This window comes from Anomalospiza imberbis, chromosome 6 (genome assembly GCF_031753505.1).
Source record: "Anomalospiza imberbis isolate Cuckoo-Finch-1a 21T00152 chromosome 6, ASM3175350v1, whole genome shotgun sequence".
In the NCBI taxonomy this organism is placed as follows: Eukaryota; Metazoa; Chordata; class Aves; order Passeriformes; family Viduidae; genus Anomalospiza; species Anomalospiza imberbis.
In genome coordinates this window covers 36,739,410-36,756,319 of record NC_089686.1, presented here as the reverse complement: position 1 = coordinate 36,756,319, position 16,910 = coordinate 36,739,410, and the positions used below count along the sequence as shown (strand labels likewise).

Here is a 16,910-nt window from a genome sequence, read left to right as displayed (position 1 = left end):
TTGATAAAGGTATCTTCAATGACATGATATAATTTAATTTCCCAAAATATTTGGCACTTTAGGACATTCTAACCTAAGAACTAGATCCAACAAATGTCATCCAGACAAATTTTGAACACATTAAGGATGGGTAACTAACAGATCACAGAAGAAGCAGTAAAAGGAAAGTAAGCCAAAAGGAAAATATTTCTAGAGAGATGGCAAAGGCTCAGTTATAAGCCTGGATGTTTTTATCAGTCATCTTGAATATCTTGAAATGAAAAATTATATATATATATATATATATATATAGTTATATATATATATAAAAAACAAGCACTCTTGGTACTCTGTTTCAAAAAGACAATATTGAAACACTGGGGAAACTGAAGAGTTTTAGAGTAGTGGAACTCTCAGCTCTCAGAGAGGGAAAGGCAGGTTTGTGTCAGCCAGCAGGACACAAAGAAAAGCAGTGTTAATCAGTCTCAGGCTGCATATTGCACCTACCTGGCTTTTTTCCATCCTATTGTTGAGCAAGAGTCCCCTGTGAAACAGACTGAAACATCCTCCATCCTACTTTGTTTCATTTCCAGCAAAAAGGTCTAGGAAACCGTGACAGTAAACACTAAGATATCTCTAGAAAGGACCCAGAAGCATCCCATGAACTAGCTATTCTAGTGTATGGAAGCAGAACCACGATTACAGCTGTCTCACACATGGAGGAACAATACTCTAGATTTAAATATACAATATTGTACCTGAAAGCAGGGTTACACCATGCTCTTTCAAGAGTTTCAGGTATATGAACACAATGAACATACTCATAAGTGAAAAACTTTGCCCTCTCCTTCTCCTCCTCCACCGAAAGTGCTCTTAGATGCCCCATCAGCTGGCTGTTTTTTTAGAAATAAGTCAATCCTTTTCTACCATCCGTTACCTAGATCTTCTTTCCATTAAAAAAAAAAATTGTAATTTCTGATGATAGCCAAGACTATCTTGATCTCAACACTAACTTTGCCCTGGTGACTGTCTGAATTTCCTCGCAACAGTGGAAGTCTTTTATTAAAAAAAGGAAGATAATCAAAAACATTTTCTGAGCTTCTGTGACTAATCTCTTCATGAATCACAGCTCCACAGTACAAGGCTGATGTTGTGAAAGACTGAGCTTGTGATCAGCCTATTAGAGGGTTGTGAGAGGAGTCATTGACAACTACTGTCCCCCAAAAGACCTCTAGGATTTTTGATAATGAGAAACCAGTGTCTCAGAACAATCCCAGCAAAGACCATTTTCCTGTAAGTGTTGAACAGGTGTGAAAGGTATGTCTGGAAAGGATCCCAAAAGGGTCTCTTGAATTGCCTATTCTGCACAAACAGCTGGCAGCCACTTCCCATCTTATAAAACACTGTGAGAAGTCACAAGGTCATCCCCTAATTCAGGGGTAATTTTTTCTTGATGGTGAAAACTGTACAAATTTTAACAACACTGATACTAACTTCAGAAACTTATTTTCAAATACTTGTGAAGACAGTTAAATAAAAATCTCATAGTGGACAGACAATCAAATCAAAGATGACAACCTTCAATAATTAAATAAGCAAGACCAGCACAATTAATTAGTTATATACCAAAGAAATTCCAGTTCAAGGGATTGTTGTTCTGCCACACAGAAAACACGCCATATAAATACTATTTTGATACAAATTTTAATGTGCCACATAATTCATTATTATCTTCCACAACATTAAAATAATTTATATTGAATATATATAACAATTAGTAAAGTAACTTGGTAACAAAACTAAAAACAAATTTACTTCTTTGAAGTTTGTTTTGGATTAAACCACTGATAAATTCCAAGCTGTTTGTCTGAAGAGCCATGTAAATAGAGTGGAGTCCAGAATGTCCTTAGGATGATGTGATTTCCACTCTAAGTATCACTGATAAGAATCAAACATCTTGACCTCACCAAATCATAGACACCCCAAGAAACACCACATGAAAGACTGAAGATAGTGTGTGGTGGCTAATAATTCCGCTGCTTCCTCCGTGCCACTGCCAAGCGCAAGGCCTGAATAATCAACTTCTCGTTGTTCAGGACATTGTAATCTGTCAGGTTCACCAGTTTGTCAAAATTCTCTTCACTGAAACACACCTCTCTTGTTGTAAATGGGGAGAGGATGCTGGAGACATCAACTTTGCCTTCAGCCATCTCTTCAGGACTCCTTTCCACACCTAAGGGGACAAACCACAGGGAGATGCACCAATAAGGTTTTATTGCAGTATGTGGTTCCTATCAGTATTTACATAATTATAGGTAGAAAAGGGAGACTTGGAAGGAAAGATATAATTTGCCAGAGGCAAGTAAAAATACTGTGCTAGAAGCACTGTATTCTTCAGCATCTGGATCAAGCCTCTGTCCAAATATGATTTTACATCATTTGACATTGACATCACTCAAACATCTTGAAGTTAGAAGAACATTAGCAGCAGCAATGCTAGGACAACATAGTCTTTTTTACCACACTAGAAAAGCACAAGCAAAAAGGAAACCAGAAACTCTTGTACTATACAAAATAATATACCTCACTGAAAGTTCAGGAGAAATAATTGCATTCAGATAGAGGACATAATTCAATTAAAACCAAAGATCTCTGTCCACTCAAGCCTCAGTCTGGGAGATTACTTTTAAATATGTGAAAAAATCTTGAATGAATGGGCTTCACACCAAAACCAGCAGAAGGTTTTTCCTCATCTTTGTTTGCAAGAATCAGTGCATGACAAGTCCATGTCTGTAGAGCAAAACATCTTGTGTTGAGAACCTACCCTTCAAGGTGTAGAAGTATCAGAATTTTTGCTTTCATACTAACTCTAGTAGTTCTTGTGAAATAAGTGCCTGTGCTTTAAGAATCTCAAGTGCTTTAAGAAAGTACATCTGAACTATATGAACTCCAGAGTCTGACACGGAGGAGTTTTTTTTTTCAGTGATGAGACCCATGCTGGCATTAGAAAGGTCAGAGATGACAATGACAAACACATTAGATATTAAATTGAAAGAATTCACTAGGAAAACAACTTTTTATTAAAATTGCTATCATAGATGACTCACCAGGAGCTTTATATTTCTTGAAGGTGTCATTTACTAGTGGAAAGAAAAGCACTGTTGGAGCTTGTGGACTGTCAGCCTCTTCAAACACATAGCACTCCTTCAAGTTTTCCCTGTCTTCCTCACTTATCTCAATTTTGGGAAATGGAATTTCTTGTTCTGAGAAGTACTTTGCAATCTGATCCAGAGGCTGGATGAAAGAAAAAAGATATATATAAAATTATTACAAACAATCAAAACTGATACAGAGACCTGGATATTTTAAACTGCAGCAGCTAACATGAATATTCTAAGGTTTGAATCTCCCTCTGGCAAGATATTAAATTTCAGATGGAAACAATCATAACCACAACAGACATTGCAGCTTATCTTATTTTCCACATTGCTTTAGGTAAAACAAGAAAACACTTTCTCTGAACTTGAAAATTAATGCATAACCCACCGGTCTGATTTTATGATTCCATTGAAAGTTCAGAGGAGGAAAGCAAGAAAACTACAAGAATGAAGAAGGAACACATCAATCCAGATTACTCTGCATTGTTGTCTTGACTTCATTATTTACCACTTTCCCAGTCTTTCTGTCTGCTGCATAATTGGTGTCCCTTGATAATGACTCCCTATTAATAAATACACTTACCAACATATCTTGTGACCTCATAAAAAACTTTAACAGCTATATTTACTATAAACCTATGTTTAATTTTGTATTATTATTATATATACAACACTATTACATTATTTCAAATTATGAATCAATCTGGCACTAGTCACTACATTTCCATAGGAGTGGTATTAGATATAAAGGCCAAGACAGGTTTTCTCATTTAGTCTGTTAAAGTGTTTTCAGGACTTTCCATTGCTTTTGTAATTTGTTCGGTACAAGCATAACCAAAATCAGTAGCAGAGTTTCAGACCACTCCATCAGTTTATAATATAATGCAGAATATAATCCATCAGATTTTAAAAATTATTGGATCCAGTGGATTGCAGTGAAGACCTTGATGACTTTGAAATGCCTATATCCATCATCATCTTCTAATATCCTTCTTAATTACTGAGAAATAAATCACCTAATGATCTAAATAATAAATTAGATAATAATACCAATCTAATTCACATTCCAGTACTGAAAAGTTAGGTGTTTTACCTGACAATTGGCAGAGACCAAAAGACCATGAAGGAAAAAGATCTCCGATACCACGGCTTTTCTTACCAGTGTTTGGGACCCTCCGCTGTAATTCAAATGGAGGATGACATCGACCTCCCTCTTCGATCTCAAAAGTGGTGGGTAACTGGTATTAATGAAAAAGCCAGTATCAACCAGGGAGAGCTCATTGTTTGCTGTTTCCATCAGTTTATTTGGAAAGGAGTCTATCACTGTGTCTGAAACATAATTATTTATCATTACTACAAATAAAACGCAAAAATTGTTTTCTCCTCTGAAGGAAGGTAAAGAATAAAGAATCAAGAATTTTGTCCTCACTCTAGCTGTACTTATTTACAGGAGTAAGTGACATGCTACTGCTTTTTCCTTTCCCCTTCCCAGGCACCGCAGGCTGCTTTAGCCCTAGAGGGAAAGATCTCTCCTGCTGCCTTAGGCTGAGCTCACTTTATCCACAGGAACATAATCCCCAGACAACCAGATACAATTTCACTCTTCAACACCCCCCACCAAAAATGAAATGCTGTTCAAATCTGTCTTCCATGTTTTCTATTTGTAAAGGGAGAAGTGGCATTTCAGAAGTCAGTGTCAGCTCCTCCTCTTTGTTGGAAATCGTAAGTGAATTCCGAAACCTAAACCTTCTTAGAATATTACTGAAAAGCATGCTAGTTTACTGTGCCTTTCCAGGTAGAAAATCCTTCACTCTCCAGGTACTTGTTATGCAGCTGGAAGCCTCTGATAAAATTGGGATACTGTGCAATGGTTGGACGTCCTGTTAAGACATCTCGCAGAGTGGAGGAGAAGACACTTGAGGGAGTGAATAGACACGTGTCTACTTCATAGGGATTCACAGACAAAAAGGGTTCTTCTGCTGCAAGATGGAAAGAAGAAATTTTAAGTTTAGGATAATTTTCTGAAATGACCAATATTTTGAAAAATTGAGTGACTAATAACAACAGGTATCATCATCCCCCACTCCAAAGTTAATCAAACATAGTTATAAGCCCTTAAGGTCTATGCCACCAAATAAAATTCATCATTAGACAGTGAATTAAATGACCAGCTGACAGGCAGTAAGGCTGACAGGCAATAAGGCCCACCTTCCACCTTCCACTGTAAGCTTCCTCAAATGATGGCCACCTCTAAAGTAGCATGTGGTGGAGGGAAGAGAGAAGTCCCAAAATATATGTGAGACCTGTTGGTAAGACACCTTCAGAATGCGTGTCAGTGTCACCCAGCATCAAGTAAGTTAGGAGACCAGTCACTACAGGTTCCCTGTGCAATTAACAGCAAGAGCAAGCTTTCCCCATGGGTAGTTCAGTGGAGAAATCAGCCTTCTGCAAGATCCATTTTCTCTACCCATGTTATTACTGGCCAAGAAGGACCATATCCTAATTTAACAATCTTAAGATGTTAAGATTGTTAAGATGAACATTATTTTTATATGTCTGATGGAGGCTGGTTTTGTGTCTGTATGACCTTCAGGAAAAAGTACAACTTTTACAAAGCTTTTTCAAAGAGGCACAATTTAGTTTTAAATCAGGCAGAAAAAAATTCTTAGTTGACATCTCTGCTTTTCTTTCCTCATCTTTTATTCTCTGACTTTGACAGCATTTCTTTATGCATTAGACATCCTCACAGAACATAAGCAATATGTCCAGGGGTGCAAAAAAATTAAAAATCTCACCTATATCTTTTACTCTGTCTCTGGTCCATCTGCACCAGAAATCTTCTGAATCAGCAGCCAAATTCCAGACATACATTGCATCTATGGAAAATATACTACTCCACATGCCTATAACGTGAAAGAGGAATAGAAGCTGATTGATGGAGTGGCCTTGGAAGAATCTTAATTGATACATACTTTCAGTTCTTCCCATTGGATACTTCCTTTCTGTCTGTACAGATGCCTTTGTGGGCATACTTCGTGAGTACATCCTTGCTAATGTGAAGTCACACCTGCTCAACCTGTCTGCCGGTGTCTTTCCAGTGGTGCCCACCACATACCATGTGCTCACCCATACCAGCTGTCTCTCCAGTAGACCACCTTTCCCCAAGGCAACAATCACCTTGCATATAGCAGATCCGAGTCTCTGAGAGCTTCTTCACCATCCTTCCCATAAAGAATTGACTTCCAAAGTGTTCTGCACGAATAGATGCTCCGTATTTCAGCAGACCGACTTCATAAGGAGTGAATTCCAGCCACTCTATGGCAACAGCAGCCAGACCATGAAAAAGCAACATGTTAGACAGCGTGTTAGATGATACTAGACAGAGGAGTTCCAGGAAGCAAACACTATGAGAAAGACACTGGCTCGTTCATAGCATGCCATTCACCAGCTGTGGCTGTATCTGTATTGCCAGCAGTACTGATGCCATGAGGTCCTTCCACACTGTGGCAGGGCAGTTCCAGGCTGTGATACAGCAACCTCCAGCAAAAAAGCCCTGATCTGAATGAAACCACAGGCATTCCCTTAATAGAGGTAATCTTACCCCAAAGTATGTGTTGCTCATGCATAACTTGTTTCCTTTAGGGCTCTAGTGACAGGGAGCTTAGCATTCACTTGATGCCATGTACTTAGCTGTACATGTTAAACAAATACTATGAAAATTAATAGTAGAGGAAATTGTGATTTTCCTGACATTGGACCCAAAAATCCAAAGTTTTTTCTTTAATTTTTCAAAATAAGACCACATGGATCCATATAGGATTTGTTTCATTCATTTTTGTGACAGGATAAACTGTGTGACTTTGACATCTTCTGTGGTATAACTATGTTTCCACTTTTAGGAAAATAAAGAACTCAAATTCTAAACATGAAACACATTTGGATTTTTTTTTTTAAGTTTTGGTCACTATTATCTGACAATGTAATGACTTATTGGGGGTTTTATTTGCAATTAGAATGAAAAGACTACTGTATTAATAAATCTGTTTATATCCATATCATCTTAGTTTAGACCATTTAAATTATAAATTTATTAAGAAATCTAAATCATAACCATTACCTCTGAATGCCTGGGCACTATAGTTGGACTTGAGGTTGATGGCCACATAGATGGGCAGTGGATTCTGGCCATTATCCACTGCCTGACGCTGGTCCGAGAGTCTATGCTCGTCTTTCTGGTTTTGATTAAAAGGGTTAATGGAATGAGGTGAAAAACAACTTGCACTTCAAATAATATAACATAAATTGTCAGCCCTAGACAGTCTTATTCAAGTTCTCCTTTCCATTCCCAGGTAACTGGATTTTTCTGAAATATCTGCCATGGGATATTCCAGACTTGTCAAGTATCCCATAAGAAGCAGCTACACCCTATACAAGTTCTCAGATTTTGAGATATGCAGAGAAGTTGATTGTAGATCCAGCCAGGAAAAACAAACAAAAACAAAAAAAAAACAAAAAAAAAAAAAACAGTTCCAGGGAAAAACATGCAGCTAAGTGAAAGGTTAAGTTCTTTCCTTGGCTGGGTCTTAGCAAAGAATTGATCATATTTTAAGGTATTTTACAAATATATGCATATTCAAGAATATATTCTATTGCACATGACAATTTAAAACTTCATTGTACAAATTTAAACCAGAAGGAAACTGCTCAAGATACACTACTTTTAAATTAAGAAAAGTTCTTAAAACTTGATATCATATTTAGAAAATGGTCTTTCTCACTATGTGAACCATATGCAGTCTATACCTAGGTCACTTTGTAAATGCATATCTTCATTTATGCTAGAGAAGCAAATTATTTCAAATTTTTAAGTGCCTCTCCTAGTCAGAATACTTTATGTCCAAAATTATTTACTTACAATTTTTTTTTTCAGGGTACTTTTTTCTTTAAGGAGAAAGAACAACCTTTAATTGTTGCGTCATGGCTCCTTCAGTTCAAGGTCAACCTCTCTTTACATCTAGAGCAGTGTTTTAATAATGGATCTAAATATATAATATTTAATCAACTGCTAAACGAATTATTTGCATCATTATTAGTGAATGGCATCCAGGATTTATTTTCTTCTCCACTGCAGCTATAGAAGCTCAGCAGTTATGTGGAAAAAAGGAGCAATACCTTATCGTGTAGCATGGATTCAATGACTAGACCCCAAAGGTCTATGAAAGAAGTGTTATGTCCTTCTTTAGTCCTCTCCATCAGGTCATTGTAATAGTACTTCAGACAATCCAAAGAAAAACAGCAGATCTTGGATTTGGTTACTTGCTTGCGAGCTTCCTTGATTGCATCCTCTAGATATTTTTGTGACCAATTAGCATCTTCATATAAGTTTGCCATGGTCCTGAAGAAATGTTAGTAGAAAATCATGAAAGAGGCGTAATGCTGAGGTTTGCTTTCAGAAAACAGATGTGCAACCTGTTTGCCTGTTTCTTAATTTCTATGGGGTTCACACTTAAAATACTCTAATTTCAGGAGCAAACAAAACCTCCAAGCTTTCCTGGTTTGGATGTGTTAATATGGGTTCAAAAATTATCTTGAAATTCAAGGGAGAAAAGAAACCAAGACCCAAGGCTATTAAATTCAAAGGTTCCACAAGTATTCATCAAATCTATTTCTTGGAAGGTGGGGAGTATTCCAGGGAGCAGTCACTACTACTCTGCTCTAGTTCTGCATCTGTTCCCATATATCTGCTAATGGCTTGTGCCAGCAAGAAAACTGGGCAGTTTTGGGCATGTCCTCATATGACCATTCTTACTTGTCCCCTTAAAATCATAACACAGACAGGTACGTTCAGATCTCCACATACATACAGAGAAGTTAAAAGAAAGTTTGGACTTACATTGAAGTTTGGACTTACATAAAGTGACACACAACTCAGTGAAAAAAAATTCTCCACTTCCAAACAGGTGTAGAGGAGTGGGGGTACCTAGAACCTACTTGATTAAATACTTCAGTTATTTTAAGTAGGACATCATCTGCTCTATGCCCACTGGGAGAAGACAGCACATCACAACAAGCCACCATATCTGCAGTCTCTCCAAGGTCAGTAACTTGATATCATTTGTTGGCCTTTTGTGACAATATTAATTCCTCTAGCACCAAATACATCTTTTACCAGAGGGAGATGCACTGTAAATCCAAAATGGAAGTGAGAATAACCAGCAAATGGCAGGCATAAATTCTTCTTCCCATCTTCAATTTCCAGTCTAAAGACAAATTCATTGTATTTAGTCTAAGGTATAACTGATAAAATATGAAAAGGGAATAGAGCATTTAGGTGAAGATATGAGGCATAAACTGAGTCAGTGTGATGACAAAAGCAGTTGATGAGTGTGGTGATTGATCTTTTACTCAGTATGTTTTGTTTCTTTGCTCCAGGTGGACAGAGAGTAGTTTGTGGGGAGAATGGAAATGCTTTTGCTTGGCTAAGTGCCATATAAGCTAATAGTATTGTACAGAGTCAACAGTATTGAGCAGAGAACACAAAAAGCTTGTTTGGGTCATTCTCACCATGTGGTACCCGATAAACCCCCGATGTAGGAAATGCAGTCTAAGAGGTTGAGTTTCTGGAGGCCCAGCAGGCTGCCATACATCGCTGTGAGTGATCTTGTTCCTCCCCCAGTCGTCGTAATGGCCACCACTGGCACCTGGCACATCAAGGCAGAAGGAGCAAAAGCTGTGCATAAATTAGACACAAACAGCCCTTACTGCAGGAATCAGATAACAGGTGAAGGCATTGATACAAGCAGGGATGGTACTTGGCATGAAAAGGATGTGATTGCTGCAGAAGGCTCGTTTTCCACCGCCTGACTGCTGCGAGGAGGAAAGCTCTCAGATGGGGTGGGAAGGTGTTTACTTAACATACAACTGGAAATGAACATCATCACCCTGGAATTTTTCTCAAAGTGTATTATTAGAAGCTGTCACAGAAAATACAGGATTTTCCACACTGGAGCACGTTAGGGATCCATGATTCTGCCTCTAACAATGACCAGTGTCACACAGGAATGCACAGCACCCTGTAATCAGCCAGACCACACAATAGCCAAAGCCTTCCTGGCCCCAGGCCATTAATTACTTTATGTCCTGAAGCACAGTTATTGATAGGGTTTCCCCCTCCACAATCCAAGAGTAATTGAAGAGACAAACTATTCTTCTCCGTATCTTTTCCTGATCTAGTACACCCTTTGCTTCCGTTAGCATCCAGAGTGTGGATGCTTACACACCCCATGGAAAATGTCTATTTATACCTTTCAAGTACTAGCTTCTAATTTCTTAAAGGAATCTGTGTTCCAAAGTCAATGAATACAGCATGAAGGAAATAATTCTCCTGCTCTATGAAAAAAACAAAAGCTCAGAAAAATGAGAAAACAGATGTTCTTCGGACTGTAAACTTTTTAAGATCTTAAATCTAGGAAACTTTATAAAATAATAATGAGGAAAATCTCATAATCTTAACTGAAGTCAGAATAAATTCCAAAAATTATATTCTGGGGTTTACATTTTCTAACCTATTTTTTATATGTTAAAACTCTAATGATTTTTTTTCATTTCAAATATAAGTCAGTTAATAAGGCAGAGGGGATATTTTCCCACATTTCTGAAATTAAACACATGAATAGGAGAGCCACAGTAATTAGATCTTTCAGAAACAGTTTTCTATGTGTGAGGAAACTCTCAGACAGCTTGTAAAAATGGTTAAAAATTACTTTTTCAACTTTGTTGAAAACTTTGTTTCCGGTATTATTCTGTTCTGAAATCCAAATTAATATTTTTTAATCATATTTTCCACAGCACTCTTTTTTTAACTGTCAACTAAAGAGTGTTCTTGCTGTTGGTATGTTTGTAATTTTCTGAGTGTCAGCAACCCAGTTAGGCATCAGCGGTTGCAAAGCTTATGACTCAATTACAGAGGCAGGAACAGGGTCTAGAGTGATACAGCTAAACTTACAATCAGATATTTCTTCTACAACTCAGTGATGCTGTAAGAGCCACTCTTCCTTGCCAGATTGATGGTTTTATTCTACTCCTCATTTTTCCCAGCAATACAGCTGTTTTGCTGCAGAAACCACTCCAAGAATTTTTATTCAGACATCTGTGTGGAAACTTTTGTTTCTCCCTCTCAAAACCCTTTACACACGTGCCATGGCTACCACCTTATCTCTGTGTTAAGGTCCTCTGTTTCACAGGCAGCATCCCCCAGCTGTTCCACATCTGCCCACTATAAATTTTCCTCCTAAGACCCATGAGCAATACCCAGAATAAACAGGAATGTACTGTTTGAGGAGCAGTTGAGAAGTTTTCGGTTCCATAAAGACATGATCCTGCCTCCTCCACTCCGCTACATTAACAGACCACAGCTTGTCTTGCTCATGCCTGCCCCTAGGTGACCAGGCCTGGCCCACACCAGCAGGACTAATTAAGCTGGGATTTTCTATTTGTTGTTTGAATTTGTTCCCCCAAGAGCAGTTGCTATCAGGGACTGTTTTGGCTTGCCTCATGCTCTTTCAGATCCTCTTCCAAATTAAGAATCTTTTTCAGAGCAGCAGCAACATATTTCTTCCTTTTCCGCAGGAAGTTCTGCTCCTCCATGCACAGGCTAAATCCCAAGCGCACATCCAAGTCTCCTGAGCTGGAACAGACAATGGGATAAATCGATGCACACATCATTTATAGCCGATTTCAAGATTTGTAGGGCAGGTAATAAAAAAAAAAAAAATCTGTAAAACATTTTCAAGTCTGCATATTGATAAAAGAAAAACAAAACAAACAAACCACACAAACAAACAAAAAAAAAACATTTCTACTGCCAGCAAGAAATAGCAATGTGGATGAAAAGGAGTTTCCAAGGTACTTTAAATCTCTTGTGAACATGGACAAAAAGACAAGACACCCAAGTCAGGGAAAGATCACCAAAAAGACTAATTTCAGAGGTATTTTTTTCTGTACCTATTCCTGTTTATCTGTGACATCCTGGAAAATTCAAGTGATGACATTATGACATTATCACTTGTTCTCAGGTTTTGACAATCCCCTAACAGCATTTAAAGTGAGGGTTCTAATGAGTTATGCAATGAAGCTTGAACTGCAGAGCAAGCATCACCCCCTGCTCAACCTCTTGGGAACTCCAGCCTTTCACCTGTACATATGTCCTGAACATATTCCTAGCTAAGTACTCTCAAGCTTCATCCTGCAATATACAAGAATATCCATCACTTTTTTTTTCACACGTGCAGACATATGGAATTTTGTCCATTGAGAAATGTGAAGCACAAGCAAAAGAAAATTCAGAAAAAAAGGTGTAAACCCAATCAAATTGCAGCCAATGTTATGTGCCTGCAGCAACATAAATACACTATTACTGAGAATAGCACTAAATATTGACCAAATCTTCTGGGTCACATCACCCTCTGCTGGCTGCAAACTCTGTCCCGAAAATAATTTTCACCAATATTTTACAAATATGAATGTTTCAAGGATTAATGCTACTAACCTCTCTTCTCCAGCAAATTTGATTTATCACACAGTGTAATTTTGAAAACAGAATAAGGTCAAATGATTTACCTTACAAAAGCAAACAGCTCTTTTAGCAGTAGATTAACATTTTTCTTGCTTTCTTTCTATATTTGTGTCTGTTAAATTTAGAGGTCAAAATATTTTGTTATGGGCTGAGGTTGTACAGGTAGCTCTCCACTGACACAAAGTTTTCTCGTGCTGTGAAAATCCACCCTGCTTTCCTTCTGTAAATCATCCCATAGTGGGGGTGCTGTGAACCACAGGCAGTTTTCAGCTCTACCATAAAATGTCACTGTCTTCAATTTTACCTATCACTGGTGCAATTCTGTCCCTGCAAGTGGGTTGGCAGAGGTGCAGCTGGTCAGGTCTCAGCTCCCATTCTGCTCAGTGAAGCAGAAGGGGCAGAAGGCAGGCTGCCCTATGTTTGTTTTGGTGATTGGGCAAAGTTAAAGACTGATAGAGGTTGTATCAGTGCTTGTGCAGCTCTGACAATTTGCATAAATGGGGAATAAAATAATATGTGAATAGTACAGTTTTATTCATGTGTGAGAACAACAGGCATAAAGCCAACTAATTTACTTTGAATGAAGGCTCACAGACTCCTGCTGAACTGCACAATGCTGTAAGTGCAGCAGACTTGCACTTACCTCAGGCACCACGAGAGCACAGCACACAGCACTCATGCAGTACGTGCTCATCTCTGCTCCTATCACAGAAAAAGCCTACATAACCAGTTTACAGTAGTCCTGGGTGACAGGACAAAAAGAGGCTATCTTACCATTTTCTTGCTGTCAAGCACAAGTGAAATGAATTATCCTGGAAAATGAGAAAGGTAAGGGTAATTACTACCAAATTTTAAAACATTTCTCTCCTTCAAGCTCAGGCGACACTCAGACTAAGGGAGCTAGTCCTCAAATAATAAATTATTTGGCTAAGGACATTATTTTTATACAATTAACCAAAGCCTCACTCCCTGCCCTGGAATCAAATTTTCTCTTCTCTAATAACCCTGTGTGTTTGGGACGGGTAGTGTGCCACAAGCTTGCATGCTTACAACACTTCCTAGTTTGCACATTTAGGAGGGACAACAAGAATAAGAAAAGTTACCTTATTATTTTTTTTTAATACACCCAAAGCACCCCCAGTATCAATATTTAAACAAACTAAAATCTGAATTAAGCCCATAATCTGGATGGGTCTTTTTTCAGTTCTTAATCAGTATCACCCCAATATATTAAAAAAACAAAGTGGTTTTGAATGGATGTGCATTTTACAGTCATTTCTTGTTCCTTGAAACCACTTAATTCTAACTCTAGGATGCAAGTTTGCAATGACTGTTGTATTATTAAAATAATTGTTAACATGTTCTTCCCTAAAGTTGAATACGGCAACCTTAATTTTTTTTAACATTTCTAATGAATATCTGTACAATTTTATACAGTGATTTTGTTTACATGGTAAGTTTATTTCTATCAGGACAATATTAAGCACATTTTAAAATACGTATTTCAAAAGGTTCACAGCACTCACCTCTTCTAGTATTACTTCTTTCTGCAAAGGGAGTGAATTCAGGGGGAAAGAAAGGACCCCAGATTTCTCTGTTTCATTTCCACCAGCCAGCTGAAAAAAATGTAAAAAAGCAATTGGGTTTGAACACATTAAAGGTTTATCATCTCTAGAACTTCTCCACTCAGAACAGTAGTTCAGTTTGTTGGTTTTGTTAATTTCTCATTCTAATTTCATTTGAGTTAATAATAACAGGCAGAAGGAGAACTTACCTCTTCTGGTACTATGACATCCAGCCTTGTCTGGTCATTTATGATGCAGTGAAATATGATTATATGAAGGCTGGGGCCAGAGTCCAGCAAAATCTTCTGGCTTCCTTCATGTGAACCTTTCACTGTAAATGTAAGCTCTGGGTCTAAACAGAGAGGCAAGGAACAAGCAGAATTTTAGTTATTACAAGCAAACACAAATAACTAATTTAAAAACCCAACCTTCACTTTTTGTTGAATTTTTCTTACACCACAATGATTAAGTCAACTTCAGGTGGCAAAAATAAGCTGAAAACTATCTAAAATATCTTGGTGAATCTATATAAATAATCAATGTACAGAATTCACAGATTTTTTAAAATACTATAGCTTGCTATTTGTCAGATGCTTTCCATGAATAAATTAAACCAAGATTTGGATTTAGAGGAGTGTCAGTTTAAAGGCATTTTGGATTATTCATGTTGCCTAAAAGTCATTTGATGTCAGTCTGTTCTGGTTCATAGTATACATTTTGTAATATTAAGCCTAACAAATAATTATATAAACCCAAAACTCAATCAGACTACTTGGCATGTGCCCCCACATCACCATAACTGAAACAACCTGCAGGCTGTGTTTCTTGTACAGAAAAGCCTTTATGTTTACAGAGAGATCATATGCTGTTCTCCTGCAAGATCACAGCCAAGACACACATAATTTTATGTCAACCTTTCCTCCCCATGTTACATCTCAGTCTGAAACTTCCAGTAATGCAACTCAGTCATTGCTACCGTTTTCTTCATAGAAGTCAATTTTCCATTCACAAATTAACTCAGAACAGTCATGAGTCTTTGAGATTTGCCCCAGGAGCAGCATTACACAAGCTATTGTTCATTTAAATAAATTTTAAAAATAGTGACCAACCCTGCTGTATTTTTTAGAGCTATATTTTATAGACAAAGTACTGTTTTGGTGATTTGATGGTAGCAGAGGGCTTCCCTGCAATTTGAGAAGACCCCTTTGATACAACTTTGCATTTAAACTTAGATTTATTATTTTTATTAAGGAACCAAAAAAAAGTCTCCTTCGGAACCCTAAATATGCACAAACTTTGCACATACTCAAATCCAAATCAAACACATGGGATAAGATTTCTACATATTAGTTATAAGATAATTTTAAAAGATCCTACTTAGTTAGAAAAAATTGTTTTGAACAAACAATAAACAAAGAGAATGAACCTCATTTTTCCAAGTTTCTCAGTCTAGTATACGTGGGTCTATTTTTGCATCAGTTTAAGATTTGCCTCATAACTAAGCTCTTGACAAACTTGAATTTCGACAGATACAATCTTTCTGCAAGGTGGGGCATGGCAAAACTAAGTACTATATGACACAGAACAATGTGCACAACAGATTATTACTTTTTTTCAACATCTGTTACAATGACTGAATCACAACACAAGAACAGTAGGCTAATGAAGCAATAACCTCACTTGTGGATTGCTGCTTCAGCTTCCCTGTATCCACTCTAACCTCCAAACAGGAAACCTCACGTGCCTGCAGCAAGAGAGGATGAATGATGATTGAGAGAAGGGTAAATGTCATTGCAAGTGATTCATACTGTTCCCAACCAACCCCTCTGGTTGATCAATGAGCAAGACAATCATTATCTATTACTATGACTTCAGATAACACGAGGCCAGTAGTGATACAGTATTTCTTTCCAAAACTGAAATGAAGAGGAACAACTCATGAGCTGCTTGAACTTGGAGAGACAATTAAGCCAAGAAGATGAGCCCTATTCAAAATAATGAGTGTATTAACATATGGGACTGTTTTTATGAGCATTGTAACACTTTCTTAATTAACTCCTGATAGTTCTGAGCCTATCATTTATAGGAGAAAGTAGGTGGCAGTACTGGGTTTGGGACACAACTCAAAGTTTCCAAAGTTAAAAACATGAACACTTGTTATTCAGATACAAGAAAGATCATAATAAATATGTACTTTACCACTAGTACTCCATTTGTAATAATGCCATCAGGAAAGTCCAGACTGGGAAAAAAAAAAAAAGAGGACGATAATGTCATGGGTGGGAAAACTCAGACAAATATTTAAGTCTATGGTTAACACATCAGTTCTTACATGACCTTTGACATTTCTGATTTTAACATTCTCACTCAAAAATACTTTAAAGCTTAGGATTAGATGATGAGCTGAGTTGCCGTTTTTTCCATCCACTCATGATAGAATATGAAGCTGGATTTATACTCCTGTGGTCTTACACATTTGCTTCAGTAAACCATGCAGTAATACTGGTATGAGACATTGATTTTGAGGACAGCTGCAGCTGATTCTTTTGAGCATTACACAGTTTTACCCAAGTTTTTGTACTTCAAAAATTAATACAACTGCCTAGCTTTCCACAATTTATAAAAAAAATAGCC

General features: G+C 37.4%; 1 protein-coding gene across 1 annotated transcript in view; it reads right to left on the bottom strand.

Annotated features, from left to right (window-relative positions):
* Positions 1–1,664: 1,664 nt before the first annotated feature.
* Positions 1,665–16,910, bottom strand: part of LOC137476581 (cytosolic phospholipase A2 epsilon-like) — a 33,056-nt gene continuing 17,810 nt past the window's right edge. The window contains exons 7-21 of the mRNA XM_068194947.1: positions 16,476–16,518; positions 15,957–16,020; positions 14,486–14,628; positions 14,238–14,327; positions 13,486–13,523; positions 11,688–11,823; positions 9,702–9,838; positions 8,310–8,532; positions 7,255–7,369; positions 6,315–6,452; positions 5,933–6,040; positions 4,925–5,116; positions 4,297–4,466; positions 3,087–3,273; positions 1,665–2,212 (exon numbers count right to left, since the gene is read on the bottom strand). Of these exons, the coding sequence (XP_068051048.1) occupies positions 2,004–2,212; positions 3,087–3,273; positions 4,297–4,466; positions 4,925–5,116; positions 5,933–6,040; positions 6,315–6,452; positions 7,255–7,369; positions 8,310–8,532; positions 9,702–9,838; positions 11,688–11,823; positions 13,486–13,523; positions 14,238–14,327; positions 14,486–14,628; positions 15,957–16,020; positions 16,476–16,518 (1,993 nt within the window). The 3' untranslated portion in view covers positions 1,665–2,003. The remainder of the gene's footprint in view (positions 2,213–3,086; positions 3,274–4,296; positions 4,467–4,924; positions 5,117–5,932; positions 6,041–6,314; positions 6,453–7,254; positions 7,370–8,309; positions 8,533–9,701; positions 9,839–11,687; positions 11,824–13,485; positions 13,524–14,237; positions 14,328–14,485; positions 14,629–15,956; positions 16,021–16,475; positions 16,519–16,910) is intronic.